Genomic DNA, 25,148 nt, shown 5'->3' with positions numbered 1-25,148 from the left:
TTTGTTGTTGTTTGATTGTGGCCGCTAATCAATTCAGAGAAAAAGAAAGATGATTTTATAACAGACTAACTCAGAGGGGGTAGAGAAAATGGCTTAAAACAGTTAATACAAATAGTTAAATGTCAGTTACTTTTTTGAAATTAAACAAATAGGTAGGTCGAAACACCTACTTAACCATTTGGTAGGCACTAGCTGTTGCAAATTAATGAAATAGCTGTGGTAATTGAATCTCAGTAAGGGGGTTTCAAAAGGTCAAAATTTTAAACAATTCCAATAAAAAATAAATGAGATAATCAACTCCCTTTGTTTAATTCAACAAGTATTTACTGTGCACCTGCTATGGCTTTTATGGGTTACTTTTGTGTCCTAATTTTGGCTTTAGTTTCAGGCAAAGTTTTATCTTTGGGAACTTGTAACATCTCAATATGGGGACTGCCTATATCTGTTATGGAGATTTTTAAATGTACAGTTACATAAGGTGGTAAATTTCTTCATTAAGGAGAGCACAAAACAAGGTTCCCCTAGTGACTTTTTTTTTTTTCCTATTACAATTACAATACTTTAATTCTTTTGGAATGAGGTTAACATTTGACTTTTCAGGAACAAATCCAGTGTAAGAAAGATGATTTATTCATAAAATAATATTTAATGAACACTTAAGTATATACAAAATCACTGCTGCGTGCTCAATATGTCTATCTCACAAGGTTTCTGTTAGGCTCAAATGAGAATTTATGTGATTCCAGTTAAAAGAATGCAAATTGCTGTGTGTGTATGCTATTTTTATTACATACCTGAATTAGCTGCAAACACATCCAATTATTGTTAAATACAGAAAATTACAATTATGTGGGTCTTTCTTAAGGTCTGGGTGACTGATCACATAAGGGTGATTGTGAAAGGGCAGTTCTGAGTTCTACCTTTTTCACTCCTGACTTGAAAGAACAAGGGCCACATTCACTGAGTTGGGGGAAGGACAGCAGGAAGGAGAAAGGGGAAGGTGATCTCCAGCACGGTTTTGGAAATAGTGAATTTGAGATTGTTCTGAGACATCCAAGTGGAGATTTCCAGTAGGCAGTCAGATATCCAGTCTACAGTGATCAGATCGGGAAAAGCATATCATGCAACAAAGTGTCAATTTTTACCTGTAGCTATTGAGGAATGGAAAATTTTAAGCAAACGACAGGATAAGATTGGTGATTCAGAAAAATGCCCCTGGCCAGCAGGTAGAAAAGTAAGGACAGGTTGTGATAGGTCAGATGAGCAAAGAGAGCCCAAGCAGGGACTGTGGCAAAGAAGACTGCGGGAGCGCCACCGCGCTCCCAAGCGGCGCACTGTAGCAGTGCGCCACCGGGCCGGCCAACTTCCTTAAATTTTTAATAGTGGCCACCATTTACTGAATTCTAAGTGCCGTCAATGTGCTATGTGCTTTATAACACTTCATTTAATTCCTACAATAATCTTAGGAGGTGGGTATCCTCTACCTCTTAGAGAATGAGAAAACAGGAGGTCAAGAAACCTGATGAAGGTCCCAGTAACTAGATAGTATTAAAACTAGGATTTGAATTCGGGCCTATTTTTCTGCAAAGCCTATAATGTTCTAAAAATTGATATTTTTCTTCAATTATATTATAGTTTAGCCTCATTTATATGGTATTATGAAAAATCAAACAGTTTCAAGAACTGTCAAATAGATTACAACTTTTTCTTGACAATTCAGTGTCATCAGTGTGAACAGTAGCCATGACTCTGGGCTATGCCCTGGTTTACTCTAAAGCATGCAGGGCTGCCTGCCCCTGTACTTTATGGTCTAATATGATTTTTGCCTTGCAAAAACGTAGTTTTTGGTCTTTTTCTTTAAGCTGTTCTTGCCTTTAATTTGCCATGGACTGATAAACTAAATAACCAAATGTACTGTAATGATACCTAACGCAGTAGTTCTCAAACTTTAGTGTCCATAACTCACTTGTTATGGTGAATTAGTTTAACTGCAGACCCATAGGTCCCATTCCCAGATGTTCTGATTTAGTAGCTTTACATATATACACACACAAACACACACACATATATAGCCTGCTATTTGAGGTGTTATATTTAGAGCTACATTGTTTAAATAACTGAACTTTGTTTCCTCCCCCTTGTTATAAAATACTAGATTTATTGAACTAAACAGCTACAGAAGAGTCTGAAAGTACCACAAAATGACTTATTTCCCCTTCCAAACCTTCTGTTAGTCTGTCGAAATTTCTTAAAGGGCAGCATGTATATAGTCTTTGGAAACTCTGGTTTGAATCCTAGCATTCTGCTAGTTATCTGATTTGACAAATTACCCAACTAGTCTGAGCTGGAGTATTTTGCTCATCTTTAAAATGAGACAGTAGTGTCTACTTCTCAGGGATGGTGGGAGTTTGAGAGATAATGCATAGAGAGTGCCTGGTAAGCACTTAATACGTGGTCAAAACTTTAAAATAAATTTATTATTTACAGGACTTCCAGTTGCTACTACCACAAAACGTGTGTGACTGTTTGAGGGAACCAGATTTCATATTCATACACCCCAATGCCATATACAGAGATAAGCACAGTGGAGTGTCCTCCTTTTCTAGTGTAAGGAGAGAAGTAAAATTAGCATTTGTAGCACATTAGCCTTACTTTCGCGGTATAAAACAGGCTTCAAAGTATTGATTCCTATGTCACAATATAGGGAATGCAAAGAAACCATGACTTTGCTATCTTAAATATTAGAGACAAACCCTAAATATTTAAATGAAGTATTATTACCTCAGTGGAAGAAACAGGCATAATAACATGAAAAAACACATTTTATTGCACTTAAGTTATAAGAAAATAAAATTTCTAAGTGAATCAAACCATAGACACAATCCCTTTAAAGGTTGTTTTCCTCCATCATGTCAGGTTGTTACATAACTAAATTAACCGACTTGAATCTGATTGTTTTAAATCAGACTATAAATAAAATAAACAAAAAAAAAATAAACAGGAGGAGGAAAAAAAGATCGCCTAGGATACAGTGTTAAACCACTTTCACAGTTCAGCTTGAGTTGTGGCTCTTGGAGAATGAGGCAAACCATTTGAGTTTTTCATTCATTTCATCTGTTTGCATGTGACGCCTTTATACAAAAACTGAATAGTTTCTGCTTTGTCAGTTACTCAGAGCAACAAAACTGTAACAGTTGTTTTCCCAAATACTGTAAAACACTAAGACTGACCAGCAACTTTATTTTAATTTTGTGTTTTATATATTTTTAAAATATTTTGTCAGTTTTATGATGTACGTTCATCCATTCACCACAGCCCTCAAAAAGAAAGTTTCTCCACAGAACAGGCAGTAATAGCTCTGCTCCAAGGAATGTGTTTTAATTTTTGCCCAGATAAAAGAAAATAAGCTTTGCACACACTCTCAATTCTTTACTTGCAGGCAAACTTCACTCTTTATTATCTGAAACTCTTCCACTCTCAGCCTCTTAGAGGCACAGATGGTTCAAGTTTCAGTGGCAAAAAGTCTTTTTTCCGTAACCAAACTAGAGCAAATTTGGAATTCAGTCTGGGACTAAAACGTCACAGCAGAAAAAAAATAAAAAAAAATAATTTGCTTTTTTCTTTCTTTCATTTAGCAGCATAAATAAGTTTGGCCACTGGGAGTACAGTACAGGGGTGGGACAACAATCCCATATTTGAAGACCTACTTCTAGCACCAGCATCAAGAATTCAATCCATCTCAGGACTCACAGAACCCAGGACAACTTGCCACCTTTGAGCAACATATGCACTGAAGAGTGTGTATGGAAGCAACAGTAAATAGATTAACAGAGGCTAATACTGTGATTGAATGACATTGGCAATGGTTGGAAAAAAAAAAAAAAAAAAAAAAAAAAAGAAAGAAAAAAAACTTTTCATGATAACTGTACAAAAACAATTCACAGTAATTTTTAGCTTTCCACTCCAGAAAAATGACTTTTTGTTGCAGATGCTCTCTAATTAGAAAGTCAACCAGTACTTGTTTTGATGTTATTGCAGCTCCTTTCTAGGTGTCAGTGGCAAAAGAACAGGCTAGCAGAATTTGTAACGATGTTTCAGTATTAACACTGCCCAATGACCACTGGAGAAGAAAATAAAGAAATAATTGCACCTGGTTTGATTTAGAAAGTCTCATCTTGCAAAGCTGCCCTCAGCCAAAAGTGAAGCCTTTTATGTAATGAGACAGCAGACGCCTCTCTTGTCAGTTATGGTTTGTCATCTCTTCCTCTTTTCTTTCTTAGTCTGTAGGTCTTTTCAATCTGTTGCCCCAAACCAACATCCTGCACCACTGAGAACAAGGGATTTTTTTCTTTTTCTTTTTTTTTTTTTGCAGGGGGAAGGGCAGGGAGTATATCGTCTACACATCTGGACAAATTCATCTTTTCTGTTCTTCACTTCATGTCCACATCAAAGTCCAGCACCAGCAGCTTGGTTTCTTCAGTCCCATTCCGACTCCCAACTGCGCACACCAGCTTTGTGTTTGAGGCTCTGATCCGCCACACAACTCCCCCACTTCCCCCACTCTCCAATGTGACTAGGTTTCGAATAAATTCACCCGTTTTCAAGTCCCATAGTTTTACAGTTCCATCATCTGAGCTGGTAATTACAAAGTTCTTGTTGAACTGTAAACAGGTCACAGCACTCTGATGCTTGTTGGGACCTGGGCAAAACCAAAGGAATTTAGTTACTGGTTAAACATATTGGCTATGAGTTAGTTACATTGTAATTTGTAGACTTCTACATTAGAAAATACAATAAATGCAACATTTGAAATGCTGCATATTTAGAAACCTTGTTCTGAGTATTTTAGGATCAGCATGGATGTAAGAAAATCTGGTAGCTATTTGTAACTGAAACATTAACTTTCAAGAGAGTTCTGTCTTCCAGGAAGCTTGGTTAGCTACCAGGCACACATTTTACTTTCTGGCTGTGTGAACAAGAGCTTTCCTTGGCGATGATGTATAGTACAGCTTCATGTATTCTGCTGATGGACAAATGAATACAGGAGATCTATTATCCTGCCACTTGAACTGACCAATCAAAAGTGAAAACTGGGGCCGGCCCGGTAGCGCACTGGATAGTGCGCCGCTTGGGAAGCGCGGCGGTGCTCCCGCCCGAGGGTTCGGATCCCACATACAGACCGGTTCCCGCTCACTGGCTGAGCGAGGCGCGGGAGCACCACCGAGGGTTGCGATCCCGTCGCCGGTCCCGGTCCGGTACGGGGGGAACACTGAGGGTTGCGATCCGTTGCCGGACACAGAAAAAGACAAAAAAAAAAAAAAAAAGGGAAAACTGAATGGACACTATTACAAAACTCTGAAGAGATAAAACCAATGAGGAAGAAGCTTCAATGCTGCCCACCAAATGGCCTCCCTGAAAAAACGCATTTTAAGAGCTATGATCAATTAAAAAAAAGTTAAACATGAAGGGGTTAATGCTGTTGACACTCATCTAATATCAGTGATTTCCACATGCTTCTTTATTTTAGTGGGCACTATTATTCCTTTCCATCTCATTTAAGTAGGTAGCTAAGTGAAAGCCACAGAAATTTTCTATCAGAGATAGAAAAAAAAAATTTATTTTCAATAAGGTGGCCATTTAAAATTGGACTCTAAATTCAAAATGAAACGATCACTCAAAAAATAAAGTGAGTAGGTTGCCTCTATGATATAGCCAAGATCTTTCTTCTCATTGTTCTTTAAGGTTAGGTAGAAAAAAGTGATTAACAGTTTTATATCAAAATACAACTTACAGCATTTCCTCAAGGATAGCCTAGTTATGTAAGTTGGAATGAAAATGCTCACAAACTTATCTGAAATAAGCATCTGTATGAGGTTAGCTCTTTTTGTGATGCTAAAGCTCCATATTTTTCTCCTTTGAGTAACAATCTCATTTTTAATGAATACAACTAAAGGTGGGGTAGCCAGTACTTACCCTGCAATGTTTGTAAACACTGTCCTGTTTTGATATCCCAGATTTTAACTGTAGAATCTGCATTCCCAGAGACAAGAATATTGTCTTTGAGTTCCATTCCACTTGTTAACGACTGGTGCCCTGTTAACGTGTGGATGCAATTCCCTGTCTCCACATCCCAAACTCGGATTGATGTATCAAGAGATCCACTCACCACATGGATGCCATCAAACTACAATAGACACAGTTTATTAGAATAGAAATATGGATACTCTTCATATCAATTACTGACCTTAATCCTAATAGGGGACGGAGGAGAGCAAGGGAAACAGGTAATGCCAGGAACAAAATAAAGTCCTAGGATAAAGTGGCAACTAGCGTACAGGACATGTTATCAAGCAACTCTACAGTACATGTCCCTGAGATACTTCTATCAGAAATGCTAATTTTTTATGCCCAGTAGCTTCAAACCAGATGCAGAAACAACTTCAAAAACAAAAAACACAAAACACATAAAATGAACAACATATTATTTTCAGATCATGGGGCCCCACTTAGTAGCTATATACCATGGATGATTCAGTGAAGACTGCCATTTGAGTTTTACTTCCCAGTAGGAAGTTGACTGATGACAAAGTTTGTAACAGAGGGCATGCTTATCAGCACCTAAAGCATAAAAAGGACTAGAGATAACTTTCATGATGTTCAAAATTAAATTCCATTTAAAAACTATGTAAAATAAAGAATTTATAAGAACCTAATGCTAATTAGGAAATGTGTCAAAAATAATTATATATGGAATTAGAAGATGTAGCATTTTGATAAGAAAAGCAAGCTACATAGCACCCAGCTTCTCCAGCTTCCCAGCTACATTAAAAGCCAATAATACCCATCAGTTCCCAGAAGATACACAATAATGTGGCTCACTCTTTTCTCAATTGAATGGTTTATTTAAATGAAAATATTATATTCAATAAGGTTCTCAGCATACCACAAAACATAAAAATAGTTGCAGCGAATTCCCTCTCCTCCCAATTCATCACTTTTTCTAATTTAACAAACATCTTTATCATATGTCAATATTTCAGGACATAAATGGTATCCTATCAATTTAAGAAATGAATACCCTAAGAACAGAATTGTCTGTATTGAGATTGTGTGTTAATTTGCTGATCATTAATAGGCAGCAACTGGTAAATAAACTATGTAAGCAATAGGAAATATTTTTAAGTTGAAAATGCTGCCTTTCAAGAAATAAAACAAGACCAATTTTCTAAACTTCTTATTAATCTAGTTAATTATCTTGAAATATGACATCTTATTCAAGGATACTAGTTATAAATGTAAACAGAAAAAATCAGTTTCGTCAAATTTTCTTCTTTATGACTACAAAACAGTGGCCCTGATACAAAAGAACAGCTTTATGCAGAAAGGCTCCACTTCTACTTTAAATGGGGATAGAATCACAATTACATGGTCCATCAACTTTTAGCTATCAAGGCAAAGGGGCAGCTTTTGGCCAAATTAATCCTCTAGTAAGGAGTTTATTAAAATCCAGGTTATTCTCCTGTTAAGACTATCTAACCATTAATTACTATAGCAAAACCTAGAGCCCCAAAGTCTCAGGTTCCAAGACAAATTATTTTAGAGGGAATGTGGATCACAGAAAATTGAAACCGTTTACATAATTTTGAGATTTATGCTTTCTTCAGGCCAATTTTAAAGTAGATGCAAACAGCAGGATAATTAGATTCATCTTTTTTGGACTGTATTGGATTAGGAATTTGACAGTGATTATCTAAGTAAAACAGTCTTATGATTCATCAGTACAGCATCTAAGGGATGGAAGAGATAAGCTCTCTTACCTGTAAGGAATAGACTCTATTAGTATGCCCCTGCAACGTGTGTAGACAGGTTTCAGTCTCTGGATCCCACACTTTCACCATAAAATCATATGCTCCACTAACAACCCTCCTGCCATCATACTGAACACAGCGGACTGCTGCTACATGACCCATCAAAACATGTAAACACTGGCCTGTCTCAATATCCCAAACCCTAAGAGTGGCATCTCGAGAACCGCTAACAACTCTGTAGGTGGGAAAAGAGAAGAAAAAATGTATTAGAATTTTTAATAACATGAGAAAACATGACAAAAGAAATCAGTGGTTTTTAAACTTTTTCTCTATCATAAGGAGGAACACCTGTTTTCAAAAGAAATCCTCTGTAAATCCTTGACACGTAAGTGTACAACACCAAGTAACTCTAATTGGAATGGGAAGTTGGGAAGCCTAGAATTTGAAAGCCACTGTATTGTATTACAAAAAAAGAAAAGAAAAAGCCAGCTCTAAATAGATATAATAAGATCTTGATTTTAGAAATAAAATGATGTGGGCATATGTATAAAATGTTAATGAGGGAACTCTAAGTGGTAGTATTTTGAAAAATTTAAATTTTCTTCTCTATGCTCTTTGTCATTACCCAAAATTTTAATTATAAACACATATTCCCTTTGTGATTAGGTAAAAAATTCAATAAAATTTATTCAACAAAACAAATCAGAATTCTGAATTTAAAGTTATAGATATGTGCTTTACACTATATATTCTGGTAATATTAACCAGTTTTAGACATGTCCTCAAACAAAGGCGATTTATGCTTATAATGCTTAATAAATTTATAAATATTCCGTAGGCTGTGGAAATATTAAGATATACAGATTTAAAAAGATACACCTATAGAACAAAAATCCCTTAAAAATTTGGCCCAACATTATTGAAGTTATACTCTTCTAAAAACCACAGAGATACAAATACTGCAATCATCTTTGGATTACAAAACAAAGCATTGAGACTAAAGTCAGAACATAATGGAAACTGAAATGCAAGGTCTCTTGATACCTGCCCCCCAAATTTTAACAGTATAGCACACTGTTCAAAGTAGATTCAAATTATAAAAGAAAAGGTACTCTTCTTCACATATTACAAAACTAGTGTGAAATCTGTTTAATGAAACAGTTCTTAATAAAGAAGATGCTATGGACCGAGTTAAAGTTAAAGACTGCAATGAATCCACTTTAAGAACCCTTCAGAGAGACCTTTTTTAACAAATTAAGTAGAAATCACATTTGTTTAACAGGGGTACAATAAAGACATGTCAATAGAGAGAAAGGATTTTAATAGGAGGACTTTTTGTAGGAAGAGATAAAAACAACAGCAAAGGAACTGAGAAGAAAGCGGCAAGCAATCCGATTTGGCTGAAACCATTTTGAAACGGGATTGAGTATTTTTCCCTTAATTCAGGAGACAACAGTAGGTTCCCAAAGACTTAAGAACAGAGCACTGATACTATCATGATTATAGGAGGGCTCTCTGACAGCTGTACAAAAGGTGAGAAGATCAAGTTTGAAAGCTACGGCAATAGTTCAGATGACAGGTAGTGAGAAAATAAATTAAAACCCATAGGCCTCAGCCTAGATTTCAGGGATTTGATGGGGAGAGGGAGGATGGTGGGTAATTTAAAAGACTCAGAGGCTTGAAGCTTGAATGACTGAATTTGCCCCACTTTCAGAAACATGAATAGCAAAAGAAAAGACAGAGAAAATGATTTTTGTTTGAAGATGATAAATCATCCAAAATGTAGAACAATAAAAATAATTAGGGAGTAGAAAGTTTCAGGGAGGAAGCCCACAACACTATCAAATGAAGAAGAAATTTAAAGACAACCCCCAATTTTAATTCAATACACTGTGGCTTTCCTAGTATAGAAACATCTGAAGCCTAACAATTAAAGTCTAATTTAAGAGCACATTATCACTATCTCAGTAACTCTACACAGGAAGGCCCCAAATTCACAAGTAACAGAGGAAGAAGCCCCAACCACAATGGGATTCTCCCTTACCTTTTTTCATGGAGATGCATACAACGGACTGTGGAGGTGTGCCCGTATAAGGTGTGTATACATTCTCCAGTCTCTGCATTCCACACTTTGAGAGTCCGATCTGTAGATCCACTAATGATGATATTGTCTCTCATCTGTGATGACCATACTCCACCTGTATGTCCCACTAATGTTCTCAGACACTGGAAAAACACTTAAGATGATTACTTTTGGGTAGAAAAGAAAACGATTTAAATAACATTTTGATAGCCCATTAACATTTGGAGTAAAGTTATTTGTATACTTTGCTTGTTTGGCTCATGAGAAAATATTTTTTTGTGCATCAATATAACATGATCCTATCACTATTTATTGCTTTTATTCAATAGCATTACACACTTACACATGCACACACAACTGGGAAACAAGTATACAGAAAGCAAACATATGATATGAAACCAGAGTATGACAGCTCTAGACTGGCCTCCTCAGTAAAATAATACTAAAATTGCAACTTGGTTTCTTCCAGGGGAATAGATTCAAAGAAAGAACCCAACACTGTTGGGTGTGGCTACATACCACATTTCATCTGAATCTGCCCCAAGGCAGTAGTTAGGAGCCAGCCAAGCTACTTCTAGACAAGTAAAGACAGACATTAAAACTCTGAAATAAATCCAAAATTAATATTACACCATGGAAATATGAAGCTGCTTTAAAAATTTTTTAACATCTGACTTGGAATATTTGCAAGATTGTTGCCCAAGAAGCAACATGGTAAAAGACATTTTAAAAGACCAGGATTTTTCCCCCCCTTACTTTCTTCCATTATTTTTTAGGTGGCCAATTACTTAATTCATGAAAATATTCTCCAATGGACAGATAAAAATAAATATTCACTAGAGTATCATTAAGGTATAATATTGTATGTAGTCAAGCTGACTGTTTATTTCCTCAAACTCATTTTTAAATACCTAATCTGTTTAACTTCCATCTCACAAGGGTTTGAGTTAAGCCTAAATTACATGATTTACTTAACTTGTAAACTATACATAGCTTATCAAGAAGTTTGTAAGGGAATTAAGTATCCCTCAATCACACTTTTGAAAAACATTAAAAAGTAATAAGGTATAACTTAGATGATTAGTGAAGGTGGGGAAAATTGAGCCAAGAAAAAGATAAAGCACATCTGAAAAATCTTAAAATATCTAAATCAAAAAGATAGACAAACTATTTAAAAGAAGAACACACTAATGATATTCCTATCATGAGAAGCAGCATCATCATCATGCCAACGTGACTTTCATAAATACAGGGGAAAGGGCTAAGTTAGAATCTCTGATATTTGCTATCAAAATAAGTAAGGATCAGAAATGAATCCTTGTTGATCCTTTCAAAGATATACATAAAATGGTGACACTGTGACGTACAGAAAGAAGTAAACTTACTTTGCCTGTGACTGCTGACCAAACTTTTAAAGTGTTGTCATCAGAACCACTAACTATTCGGTTACCACAAAACTGTAAGCATGTGATCACGTGATCATCATGTCCTTTCAGCACCTATAAGACAGACATATAGATTAGAAATGTTATTAAACCTGTCATAATGTATACATAATATATACATGATGTATACGACAGTGTCTCCCCAAATTGGTTTTTTTCCTGTTGTAAAAAATATATCTAAGAATTTCAAGCATTTTTACAAGACTTTATATACTTAAAATGTTATAAGACAGAAAATCAGAATTATGCTTATAAAAATAAAACACAGAAAAGCCACCCTAAAACAAAACATGGACATTCCTCAAAAAGTCATGTTCAGACTATGTGGTCAGAGGAACAGCAAATTCTTAGGTACAACGTATATGACACAATAATATTCAAAAGGATATTCATAGATTTTCATTTACATAAGATAGAAAGACATTCTATTCAACTCATCTTTTATTCAAGCACAATGAGTTGGCAGATTAGAGAAATTAGCAGTAAAGGAATACTGTCAGTTATACTTTCAGTTATTTTAAAATACATTGTTTTCTTTCCACAGAAGAGAGGTGTCAAGTTATACTGCTTGCCAAGAAGTGAAATAGTGCACTAAGTAATAACACTGATTAATGGTTTCTGTTACATTTTGCAAGAGTTCAGTTACCTTAGGAGATCTGAGTTCTCCTCGCCTCCAGTTAGTATCAATTCTGTGCTGTCTGATGTATGCACTTTTCCATGGACTGTGTATGAAACCTGGTTTTATTACTTTTCTTCTCTTGATGTGCAATGGTTCATCAATCCCTAAAGTGTTAAAAAGTTCAAGAGTATAACTGCCTTCACCAATAATAAAAATTACACATTTTATAATGTATCTCATTTTTCTCTATGCTCAAAACCCCTGAAATGCAGGACATTGTCTAATTTCTTATACTGTCACTAGGGTATGTACCAATATTGTAAAGTGTACTCTTTAAACGGCATATTTTTGTATTCACTATTTCATTTTTCTCAGAATGATTCTAGGAGATGCTCGTGAGGATGTGAAGAAGTTGGAATGCTTGTGCATTGCTTGTGCAAATGTAAAATGGTGCAGCTGCTGTGGAAAATAGAATGGCAATTCCTCAAAAAAATTAAACATATTATTAACATATGATCTAGCAATTCCACTCCTGGATAAATACCCAAAAGAATTAAAAGCAGAGACTTGAAGAGATATCTGTACACCCATATTCATAACAGCATTATTCACAATAGCCAAAAGGTGGAAGCAATCCAAGCATCCATCAACAGAGGAATGGATAAGCAAAATATGGTAAACACATACAACAAATATTATTCAGCCTTAAAATAGAAGGAAATTCTGACACATGCTATGGCATGGATGAACCTTGAAGACATTAAGCTAAGTGAAATAAGCCATTGTATGATTCCACTTACATGAGGTACCTAGAGTAGGCAAATTCATAGAGACAGAAAGTAGGATGGTTACCAGAGGCTGGAGGGAGGGAGGAATGGGGAGCTATTGTTTAATGGGTATGGAATTTTAGCTGGGAAAGATGAAGAAGTTCTGGAGATGGATGGTGGTGGTCACTGCACAGCAAATGTGAGTGTACTTAATGTCATTGAAATGTACATTTAAAATGGTTAAAATGAAAAATTTCGTTATTGTTTTTTAAAAAGTCATTAAAAAATGATTCTATAAGAGAAGGTAATGCAGGGTTGATTAATCCCAGTATACAGATACTTGAGAAGGAAGATTTCACTGATTAATCCAAGCCCCAGACAAGGCAGAAGCAGGATTAAGAAACCAAGTACCCTGAACATATACCTCAAAACTTTATTAACCTAGACTGACTATCAATGCTCCCCACTTGACTATAACTGCCGAGAAGGAGAAGATCATCTGTATCATGCTCTATGAGTCTTTCTCAAAAATTTTGCTTCTTGAGGCAAATAATAATTTCACGTAATTTTTTCAAAATTATTATTTTTCTAGATGCCTGTTGGAAAGAAAAAAGTCCTCCCTTTATTTAACTAATATGTAAAATTCTATGTATTTTAAAATAATTATACCATGTAAATACTAGAGAACTACAATTCAATAGAATCATAAAACTACTGGTCTTGAAAGGACTTAATAAATCAACAACAAAATAAGAGAAAAAGTATTGCTGTTTTAATAAAGTCAGAATTTTTTAAAACAATTTACTATAATGAATGTACCAAGATAACTAAAGGTTGGGCTTCAAAAAACCTTTAAAAAAAACCCAAACCGGTTTCAAGAACATAATCTCCATGACAGGAAAACAATGGCTGTTAACTATTATATCCCCAGCATTTAAGAATGTCTAGCTCATAGGAGGTGTTCAATAAATACTTATGGAAGGAGTGAATAAAATACTAAATATTTGGGTATTTCACTGGTAATACAATTTTAGGGCTTCCTTTAAATGATCCTCATCTTGACCTATTCATTGTTTATTAATTCTACTATAGCAACTAGGAAGCAAATCAGATATATTTGTATAGTTCTTGTTAAAGGGATTATCTGCAAGTTTGGTTCATTTGAATGTATGTAATAACCTGTAGATTTTATTATAAACGGGTGAATGTAAATGAAGATCCATTCTTTGATAGGTTGCCAAAGTTCCCTTTTCTCATTTATCAACCACTTCATTCTAACTGCAAATAAAACTAATTTTTTTTACTTATTTTTATTTTTCTACTTGTTTTCAGAATCACTTTGCTTTTTCAAAGTACAAACATATTCTCTATCCAATTTTGAACCTTACCTTCTTCTTTGCATTTCTCTCTCCAGAGAAGGTTGTCTTCAGCCAAAATTCTCCAGTAGCGACATGTCTGAGCTGCTTGCAGCAGGTCTTTGGGTTCCAGGAATGAAAGCACATAAAGTGCCAACTATGAAAAAGAAAAATGCATAGTATACCCATAGTTGAAAAAAAATTATAGAAATAATAATTTAATTATTCTCCACAGGTTGAAATATTTATAAATAAAATTCCACATTCTAATTTCTAAAATTAGGAAAGGTAGTACCTTCAATCTTAACAAATATATACTAGATTAAAAACACACACCCAATTGGTTTTTATGAACTTCACTCTACTAACTCTTTACCTCTTCAAGGAATACTTATTAATCCTTTCTGTCTCTGCTCTTGTCTTTCTTCTATAAACCTAACTCAATAATTCTATTTTTCTTTTCTTTTTTTTTTTTTTTACTTCATTAGTTGTTTAAATTGTACTTAGGTCTGTGAATCTTCAAATTATTTTCAGACTCTCATGATTTTAAATCACATTTTTTTGTGTTAAAAAGTTACTATGGAAATTCAAGTAAAGCAAAAACAAAACAAAAAACCTCACCATTCTTAGAAATAGGGAGAAAGTCTGTATTTTAACAAAAATGCTACCCTCTAAAATAAGGAGGATATCAAGGGAAACTATGGAGAATATATTAAAGGCAAATAAATTCACTTTCAGTCAAATACTTATGAAAGTGTTTCCTATTATTAATGCCATTCTGGAAGCACCAGAGCTTATGCCACTTTCATAAGCCAAATCTATTCAAAGGTTCAGTTCTAGAATGAGCAAGCAGGAATAGAAATTTTCTTTCTGGAAAAATGTCATTTTTAAAAAGCACTCCAAAGAAAAAACATTTCAGGAAAAAGATGTCTTCTCCACTTTGGTTCTCCCTGGAGTTATGCTTAGTTTCATACATTAAATATGATAAAACTATTTTATTCATATCCAATGTGTAATTATATTGGAACTATCTTTAATACCATTAGGATATTTAGAATGGTTACCTGAAAAAAAACTGATTCCTTTCCTGTTCAAATCTGAAGTCTCACGATCATTTGCAATGGTATATTAGTATTTTATTCTCTTCTTAGCTGACATATAACTAGTGGCATACACACAATAATTTGTGAAAATATAAATCATGGGGACACTGATTATTTAAAGTTATATTATCTCTGTTTGCTGACAAAATTGAAACTATTAAGTCTATGATATCAATAAAAACTATATCCAAACTATGTCTTCTTTATACAGTCAAGATTGCCCATATGATCATAATCAATCTATGATAAAAAAAATAGTACCAGTTTATGTAAAAATATTTTTAAAAGGGCATAAATAATTCCAAAATAAATACTGTAAGAATGTAACTGGTATGGAAAAATCTGTGTGTGTGTGTGTGTGTGTGTGTGTGTGTGTGTGTGTGTGTGTGTGTGTGTGTACTGGAGGTGAGGAGGAGGAGGATTAGTAAAAAAAAAAAGATATACATGTAAAATTCTATGTATTTTAAAATAATTATACCATGTAAATACTAGAGAACTACAATTCAATAGAATCATAAAACTACTGGTCTTGAAAGGACTTAATAAATCAACAACAAAATAAGAGAAAAAGTATTGCTGTTTTAATAAAGTCAGAATTTTTTAAAACAATTTACTATAATGAATGTACCAAGATAACTAAAGGTTGGGCTTCAAAAAACCTTTTTGGTAAAGAAATAATCAAATTAATGATATTCAATAGTTATTCTCATATATAAGACTTAATCAAGTTGTGGAAAGAAGTTACTTAGTCTACAACCACACTTTAATCTGACAATTACATTAAGTCATTGCAGTTTACCAATTTACAGCCCTTTTGACCACTAATTAAGAGTGTTAAACCAACAATCTAAATACCATAATTAGCATGACAATGTTTAAAGCTGGTAGCTCTTCAGTTATACATTCAAATAGCACCCAATGAAGAATATAATTGATAATCCTTACCTCTTTAGGGAGCAAGGAAATGAAGTCTCGTTGAAACTGGGGTTCTATCACTTGCATCATATGTTTTACTTGCGTTGGTTCACAACTATCAATGAGTTCATCTAAAGCAAGCAATTTCTCTGGTCCACTCCAGCTCTATCAAAGAGAATTAGAAATTTTTATTATTTTAACAGATGTCCCAAATTATAAACTCACACATCCACACACGACCATATTTGAACAAGGTAGAATTATATAAAAAGTAGCTGCTTATAGCGACATTTTCTCTAGAAGGCATTGAGGTGACTAACAGTCATGTTCTCATCAAGTTTACTACACCTTTAGTTTATAAAAGCTTTGGATAAGTCATGATTTTGACAGAAAAATAGTTTTGTGTTACATTATTGTAATAGTGGTATGTTCTTCTACTACCAAGACACTACCTGAGAAACCAAAATTTTATTCCAGAAACATCAACTTGGGTTACTGAGTAAACAGGATATTTTGACTTATGATTTTTCTTTCTCTACATTCTTTCTAGTGGGCATTATAAAATTTGATTGTTTTCCTGAGAGATAGGAGATTAGCAACATTATTTAGAGAAAAATTAATAACTGAATATACTGCACACATGACAAGTGTCTTCAACAAATTAAAAGGGCTTTGATTGTTATTGAGGGCTTTGATAGCTTTGGATAAAAAACAGCCAACTAGAAAATAATAGCTGATTTAGTAAAATTAAGATATAAACAAAGACCAAAAGAGAGTAAGAAACAAAATGCTATACTATGAAAAACAAAAACACATAATTATATTTCAAAAATATGAATTCCTTTAAACACTAGAGGATTATTTTTAAAAAAAATTTTTTTCCCCAGTGAAGAACACCTGCACAGAAAAGCAATGATTCTTAAAAGGAAAAGCTAAAAATCCATGTGAGTAATTATAAATGTTAGAATTTCACAATAATCAGGCAAAACATTTAAATAACCTCACAATGCTTCAGTGAAAGAACATCCTTGATTAAGTCTTCATTCTGTAAATCTATACTGATTTAAGTACCTTTGAGAATTATTATGTCCAGTTTGGAAGTGGGTAAAGAGAGAATAATAGGTGAGGTTTGGAGCTAGAAAGATCTTGATTTTGACATTCCATTTCTTGCTCAAATAAGGAAACTTGGATTTTGTAACATGTGAAATAAACAATAATTGAAAATTGAGAAACGTTAAGGATACAGGGAGTCATATTCATAATACCTTAGTATTTTTTAAAGTATTTATCCCTTTAGAGTCAACAATGAACTAAATTCATCTTTTCTTCCCTATCTCTTCTTTCTTTAATTTACAAAGTATAGATTATGGTAATACTATCAAACATTTCAATAGTATTTAACTATTGCCATAGCATATTCCATTTTACCACCAAATATAAGGAAGCACAAGCTCCAATAAGTTATATCCTTTCCTTTTCCTTCTACACATGCACATACCCAGAATATTCATCTTGAGTGTTCACCTTGTATCCTTTTTGGTCAAGGTGAGTGAGGATTTATACAAAGAAATTAAAAATACTCATATATGAGTACATATTTATGCACACACACAATTAAAAGCAGTTAATTTGAAGTTCAATTATTTTGTTCCGTTTCACTCACATAACTTCAAATACTACTTCAAAATTTACTTCTTTGACAAAACTTACAGAGATCAATCTCCACTAATCTCTGACCATTTAGTATCAATATTATAAACTCACTGAATTACTGATTTGCATCCCTCACAGGATTTGAGGCGGATTTTTATAATATGTTGTTGCTCTTCATCTACATCAGAGGGGATTCATGGACACTAGTACAAGGACATATCCATTTTCAGTAATAGATAACTATGTTGACTTGATTAAAATGCAGCTTACTTAAGGTGCTTGATAGCAGAATAATTTTAGTATAAATTTCTTAATCTCCTTTGCATATATGAATGCCTGCTTTAAAAATATTTTTGGAAGTATTTATGGTTAAATTTTGATATAAAAATAAAGAAACCCTATGTAAATTTCTATTAAAAAATAGTGAAAAATCAATTTATTACAACTCCATATACTTTACATGTATTAATTATTTACATTAATAGCTACTATGACTATTTCTAACTTAAGGTAATTAACTATACATATGTTTAATGCTTCCTTTTTTTTCAGTTAACGTATTATTACTGTTTTTTTTAAAAGAAAGGAATAGAAAAACAATTATCAATACATGATACACAACTGCTAATAGATGAGAAATATCTCAAGGCTTTTAGAGGCTAGGGTGTTGAATGAAAAAATAAGCCAGAACAGAAGATAAATAATTAATTCAGAATTTAGGTAAATGTTCAAAACTGTGTCAGAAATTTCTATATATTTAAGAAAAAGTCCATGACAAAAATTATGTCCATACAGCAAAATGTTTCTCAGATTCTATGCAATATTTTAACCAATAATTTTATTTCATTTTAAAGAATATCTAACAAGAGTCAAATAAAATTAAAATTATGCCTCAATTTAAATTACATATACATTTAATAGATGTTACTTTGTGAAGTTTTACGAAAAGTGTATCACTGACCAAGATTAGTAACATAAGCCATAACTACATGGTAAATGAGACACTCTCCACTGACCACACATATTCAATGGTCTTAGTAGCTAAAATTACATCTCTTGGGTGACTCCAACAAAGGTCTGGACCATAGAGAGAGCTTTCCTCTCTCCAGACTGGATTTGTTCCCCGAACTTCAGACCCGTATATAAAACTGCTTACTCAACATCTATTCTTGGATAGTACTAGTAACTTAACAAGTCCATGACCTTTCTCTCCAAATCTGTACCTCCACGATCTTCCTCATTTCAGTAAAATGCAATGCTATTCAGCCCAGTTGCTCAGGTCAAAAAACTCTGCAGTTAATCCTCACGCTTCCCTTTCTCTCACCATCAGATGGCTCTCGTCCAAATGAGTCCTATGGCCTCAGACTTCAAAATATATCCAGGATCTGACCATTACTATACTGATCTAAGCTAACAATCTCTCTCACCTAGATTATTCCTATAACACCCTAACTGGTTTCCCAGCTTCCTGTCATTGTCCTCCTCATTCTATTTGCCGTACAGTATTCAGTGATACTGTTAAACAGTCTTCTGGTTAAAACCTTCTAGCGGCTTCCACTTCACCCAGAGTAAAAACCAAAGTCCTTAGGTTGGCCTACAAGGTTCTAATTTCCTATTGCTTTCCCTCTTGTTTATTCTGCTGTCTGCCATATATGCTCCTTCTGTGCCTCAAATGTGCCAGGCATGCCTTGCTTCAGAGCCTTTTTTCCCTAAGATACACCCATGGCTCACTTCTTTACTTCCTTCTCTGGGCAATCTCTCCAAAACTGCAAACCAGTTCCAACTCCCCCACCCCACCCCATTCCCTCCTGACTAGAATGTAAGGTCCACGAAAAAAAGGTTTTAGTCTGTTTTATTCAGTATTGTATTTCAGACCCAAAGTAGGGCCTACCACATAAAAATCCTCAATAAGTGTTTGTTGAATAAGTGAATGAATCCCCCAGAGTAAGGGAATACTACACAAACACTATCCCCAAACTCTAGAGAGTGTTTCTGTTCTTTATATTTGGTGGTATCATGAGGATTTGCTTGTATAGTCTGGTTCTAAGAGCGGTTTCAAATTTTGTATACATACATAACTTAGCAGCAAGGGAAGTATATATTAATTTGAAGACCTTGCAGCTAATGACTATATTTAAACAAAAAATAATAACCCACACAACCTTTAAAAAGGAATAATGGAAAGAGCACTGAATTGGGGATCAGGAAACTCAGCTTTTAGAGAAGACACCATCACTAATTAGGTTACAATTTAACCTCATCAGGCCTTAGTTTCTTTATCTACAAAAGGAAAGTGTTGTATAACTCTAATAATTACTATTTCACTCTTGTTTGAAAAGTGGTTGTCCTAGAAAAGGAAAAAAAGCACTTCCATTGGCCTTTCATGGTAAAGTTATGTGGGAACATACTGAAGGGGAAAGGAAAACCATTTCAGGTTCAGAAAGGATCAGGAGAAGCAAATTTTAATCTGTGGGCAAAATTGCAAATGCAAATTTGAAAATTCCCCATGGAAGTGGTATTTTATTTCAGGAAAATTAGAGCATATATGTAATAGAGAAGAGTAGAAGGAGCACTGAACTGCATTAAGAAGCCTAGGCTTCACCAGTAAACTCACTGTGGAATCACATGGTTCCTTAATTAGTCTGAGTCTCAGATACCCCACCTACATAATGAGGGGCTCGGTCCAGACCAGTGGTTCCCAAAGGCTGGTCAAGGAGCACAAGAATCAGAGTCCTATAACCCATCATCAGAGTCTGATCAGGGTCAAGATGGGGCTGAAGGCATATTATTTTTTAAACAAGAAACTATTCAGTGTTGAATCAGGTGATTCACAAACCAGCATTTGAGAACCACTGTTCTGGGTGATCCTTAGTGTCCCAATAAAATACAGTATTTTATGGCCTTGAGTAGTACTGCAGCTGAATTTCATGTGGTGAGGAACTCCCTTCTCTTCACCTCCAGTAGACAGTTATCCAGTCTTTTTGAACAGTTCTAGGATTGGAGTACTTACTATCTCCCATTCTACTGTAGGCCAGTTCTAATTGTTAAGTTCAACCTAATGTTAAAATCTGATTCAAAGAATATGATCCAGGTTTACTTTCTGAAGAAGACAAGAATCAGTCTGTTTCTACTTTTATACAAAAGTCTTTGAACTATTAAAGACAGACACAACATTTTCCCTTAGTCTTCTCTGGCTTAGAACATGACTTTCAACATTTCCACACACAAGAAGGTTTCTTGATCATATTTTCCCAAATACAATTTCAAAGTAATAATAAATTCATTCTTTCCTGGCACAATCCTGTAGGTTTTAATCTTCTGTTGACAAGCAAATAAGATTTAAATAAAATAACTCAAAGAACATGCACAATTTCTAAGTGTTCCTGAGAAAGTTGATTAAATAAATAGAGTAGGTTTTACTCCATTTTAAATATTAAAACAGAAGTATTTTACACTTCATAAAAGAATGTGCATGTCATTACTGTCTATCTAGTCTGTAAATTTCAAGTGAGAAACCATATATTAACACCCAAATGACACAAACAAACCAAAAAAATAACCAACTCTTTCCCCCAGAATTAACAATCTGAAGCACCAATCTGGCTGCCAAGAGGTAGAATCAATGGCTACTAAAAATTCAAACAGTACAAAATTTCTGGTTTTTGTTTTTGTCTTTAATTTTCACTTGTATTTTGCAGTGGCATTCTATTTCAATTACCTTTTATCCAAAATGGTATATCATTTGTTTTCAATTCAATTTATAAATTGAGTAGAGAGTACTCTGTCAGAATAGATGGAACTGGACCAAAACAATGCTGTATCCCTGCCTTAGCAATAGCAGAACAGTAAGGGACAAGCTCTCCCACTTAGCTTGTTATGTAACAGAAAAGTCACCATTAAATGTCCCCACAGCATCTCCATGGAAATCATGCCAGTTTAATTATTCCTCAACTATACCACATAGGTCAACTCATGATTCTCCTCACTTTACTATGAAATTATCTCTCTCTACAAGTTAGGCATTAAAGCATCATAAGCCTTTAGGCAACTGATTCATTTCTAGTTACTTTAGCATTAGCCCTGAAAATAAAGAGCAGTGTGCAACAATGATGCCCTGGGTATGTCAGAGACACACATTGAACTCAAAAGATTAAGATCCTGATCTACCTGTCTGTCTGACCTTTGTTGCTACAGATTTCTTTGCTACAGAATTCTTATCTGGAAAAAAAAAAAAATTATAGCACTACACCTACAGAGATAATTCCACATGTTATTCCTGTTAACTAAGAAAAAGTTTTCTTCACTGCACTTATTTCTCATATGAAAAAGCAATCAAATGCATTTACGGGACCAAAAGCTAGCCTCACATTCTTTAAGTTCCTATTGAACCTCATTGATTCGAAGAAACAAGTTTTGTTTTTGCTGTTGCTGTTTTTTTTTTTTCACAATCAATATTTCTGAAATTGGAATGCATCTGAAATCAACAGTGTCTCAGATTTGATGAAATACAGTATGTGGTAACATTTGGACATTTCATTATCCTAAATGGCTAGCAAAGAATATTTTGGTACTCTAAAATATTGGGGAAAAAAAAGAGTCCTACCACATAAAAAAATACATCTTACTCTGACTCTGAACCACCTTTTGACAAGAAATAAACCTTTTCATATAAAATAAGCATTTTGGAGGCTGTCTGTAATAATGATAAAACTACTACTAATAGAGTAAATTTTCAATTATGTTGGTATTTTCTTATAAAAATATATGAAATCAGCTCTGCACTACTCTCAAGTGCTGTGCTGCTCACAATATATGCATGTGCAAGCATGACAACACACACCCATATTCCCATTTCCTTAGCTTAATCAGAGACAACAAAAATCTTTGAAGTATTTCTGAGACTGTATAAATGCCTGAGTTTTGTTTTCACCTCTTATGATAGATACATTTCTTTTTAAAAGGATAGGATGAAATAAAAAATTTGGAATTCTGAGAGTATGCATAGGACAAAATAAAAACTAATTAACACTTTAAAAAATATCATGAACCTGAGGTAAAAGAACTTCAGGTGAGGGGAGGGAGAGGAATAATTATTGGGGAAAAGGTAAGTTTAATCAACAAATGACTGTGAAAACTTTTAAAAAATTCTTTGTAACTATAGTGGTTCACAACATTTCTCTAACCCGGAGATTCTTAACCTTAGCTCTATTAACATTCTGGGCTGGGTAATTCTTTGTTGTGGAAGGCTTTCCTTCACATTGCCTCTACTCACTAGATGCCAATAGTGTCCTGCCCCCGACCCCTTTAGTTGTAACAACCAAAAATATCTTCAGACATTTTTGTCTCAACCAGAGGAAAAGCCAAGCCCTGTGGAGAACAAGAGCTCTAACTTTTCAGCTAACAATTGAAAAAAAGATTATACTAGTCTTTCTGAAATCATCTGAAGGGGAGAAACAAATTTAAAAGCAATATTGCTTCAAGTGAGTTTTCCAGCTACAAAAGAAAAAATTTGAAACATTTATTTTGTTTCTGCCTAGGAATTTAAATATTAGGATTTACATAAGGGAACATCTTAAAATTTGAAATACCAAATAAAGTCAAAGTATCTTCTCTTTCAACCATTATTCTCTTATGCATTCATTAAATACCTAACTATTCAAGCAGTCACAGATAGCAAAATATATTCATCTTGCATTAGTTGGTGGCTAATATCAGATATATTCACTTTACATAATTTATATTATTTATTATTTACAAAGAATAATTAAACGAGTGTTTCATCTGTATCAGCTATTTTTCTAAAAACTTGATTTATATGCATTATCTCATGGGAAGAGGTAAATCAATTTATATCACTATCTTAAGTTATAAAATTCTTAAGGTTTGGTCATAACCAATCTTCCCAATAAATGTTAAAAGAATTTAAATACTAGCCGAATAAAATAATAAGAATTTGAGCATGCCAAGCCATATACAAGCATGGCACTGGTGAAAAAAAGCTGCATCAACTCTACTAGGGTAGTAGTAATAGGTAAGTTACTGCCAGTGACTAATTAGCGGAGTTCTTAAAGTACTCTTACAGGCTTAACTTATAAGCAATGCAGTTCAGAAAACAAGAGTATATTCAGCAACCCAGAAATGCAAACATAAAGAAGAAAAGAAAAAAAGATAATATTTAAAAAGCAATAAAAAATGCAAACGTGCATTTACACAAAATCAGTAATGGACTTTCTTAATTATTACATTTAAAAATTAAAATGAGCTCCCTTATTTTTTAATACAATTTTTATTGAGATATAGATTACATAACATAAAACTCATCATTTTAAAGTGCACACTTGGGTGGTTCTCAGCACATCTACCTTGCTGTGCCATCATCACCACTATTCAATTCCAGAACACTTCCATCATCCCCAAAAGAAACCCCATACCCATTAGCAGTTAATTCTTCCCTCCCCACACTGCCTGGCAACAACTAGTCTACTTTCTGTTTCTATGGATTTGCATATTCCGGACATTTCATTTAACAGAATCAATATGTGGCCTTTTGTATCTCGCTTCTTTCACTCAACATAATGTTTTCAAGGTTCATCCATGGTGTACCATGCAACAGTACTTCTTTCTTTTTTACGGCCCAATACTTCCTTATTTACAAGAATTAAGCGAAGCACTTCAAGTACTGTGATTAGACATGTCACCTGAAACATTTTCAGCCATTCCTGGAGGCCTGTAGGTGGCTGGACAGATGTAATTCGGCGTCGTTGTTGCCCTTGGCCATTGGCTGCTCGTAGGTCCCCAAAAGTTGTTGGTGTTGCTGGTACAAGCCCAGTGGTACTACAAAAAAAATACAAGAGCAGAAGCAAAGATAGATATATATTAAGAATAATGGACTCCAAGAAGAATGATGATCTGGCATATTTTAAAAATCAATCCAACTATTACTTTTATTTGCTTATTTCCAGGGAGCAAGGGTACACAAAACCTACTTTGCTATTATTAGAGTAAGTTTCCTTCCTCCTACATAACCACCTGTTATTATCCCGGCAATGCTAATTGTAACCAAATGACAGAATCTCTGTGGTAAAACTGCAAGTTGTTGACATGTACAAATATTGTTAAAATATGTCCTCACAACCTCTCCTATGACTGGTCTTCAGTGACATAATTGAATAAAAGCTTAAATTTTCTTCATAAAAAGGGGTGTGAGACCTTTCTAATGCTCTAAAAATCTCAGATGTAGAGACAGTATGTTCAAATGTTTGAGATTTCACTAGTGATGTTATTCCTTAAGTTTGCACAAGACGCCTTCAAAATCATTTACGATATTTACCTATTTCCCTCAAATTTTTATTATTTATAAAGCTTAGTCTAGATATTTAACAGAAATCAGTCTGATTAGA

At 34.1% G+C, this 25,148-nt stretch overlaps 1 protein-coding gene across 3 annotated transcripts in view; it reads right to left on the bottom strand.

Annotated features, from left to right (window-relative positions):
- Positions 1-2,804: 2,804 nt before the first annotated feature.
- FBXW7 (F-box and WD repeat domain containing 7, E3 ubiquitin protein ligase) overlaps positions 2,805-25,148 on the bottom strand; it is a 211,284-nt gene continuing 188,940 nt past the window's right edge. For all 3 annotated transcript variants that reach the window (XM_008572596.1, XM_008572597.1, XM_008572598.1), the window contains 9 exons: positions 24,447-24,582; positions 16,126-16,260; positions 14,111-14,234; positions 11,983-12,119; positions 11,277-11,390; positions 9,853-10,034; positions 7,818-8,043; positions 5,974-6,184; positions 2,805-4,699 (listed from right to left, as the gene is read on the bottom strand). In XM_008572596.1, coding sequence (XP_008570818.1) covers positions 4,431-4,699; positions 5,974-6,184; positions 7,818-8,043; positions 9,853-10,034; positions 11,277-11,390; positions 11,983-12,119; positions 14,111-14,234; positions 16,126-16,260; positions 24,447-24,582 — 1,534 coding nt within the window. In that variant the 3' untranslated portion in view covers positions 2,805-4,430. The remainder of the gene's footprint in view (positions 4,700-5,973; positions 6,185-7,817; positions 8,044-9,852; positions 10,035-11,276; positions 11,391-11,982; positions 12,120-14,110; positions 14,235-16,125; positions 16,261-24,446; positions 24,583-25,148) is intronic.

The sequence above is a fragment of the Galeopterus variegatus genome, unplaced genomic scaffold, assembly GCF_000696425.1.
Source record: "Galeopterus variegatus unplaced genomic scaffold, G_variegatus-3.0.2 Scaffold808, whole genome shotgun sequence".
In the NCBI taxonomy this organism is placed as follows: Eukaryota; Metazoa; Chordata; class Mammalia; order Dermoptera; family Cynocephalidae; genus Galeopterus; species Galeopterus variegatus.
Note: the sequence above shows the minus strand (reverse complement) of the source record. Positions and strands in the feature narration are given on the sequence as shown.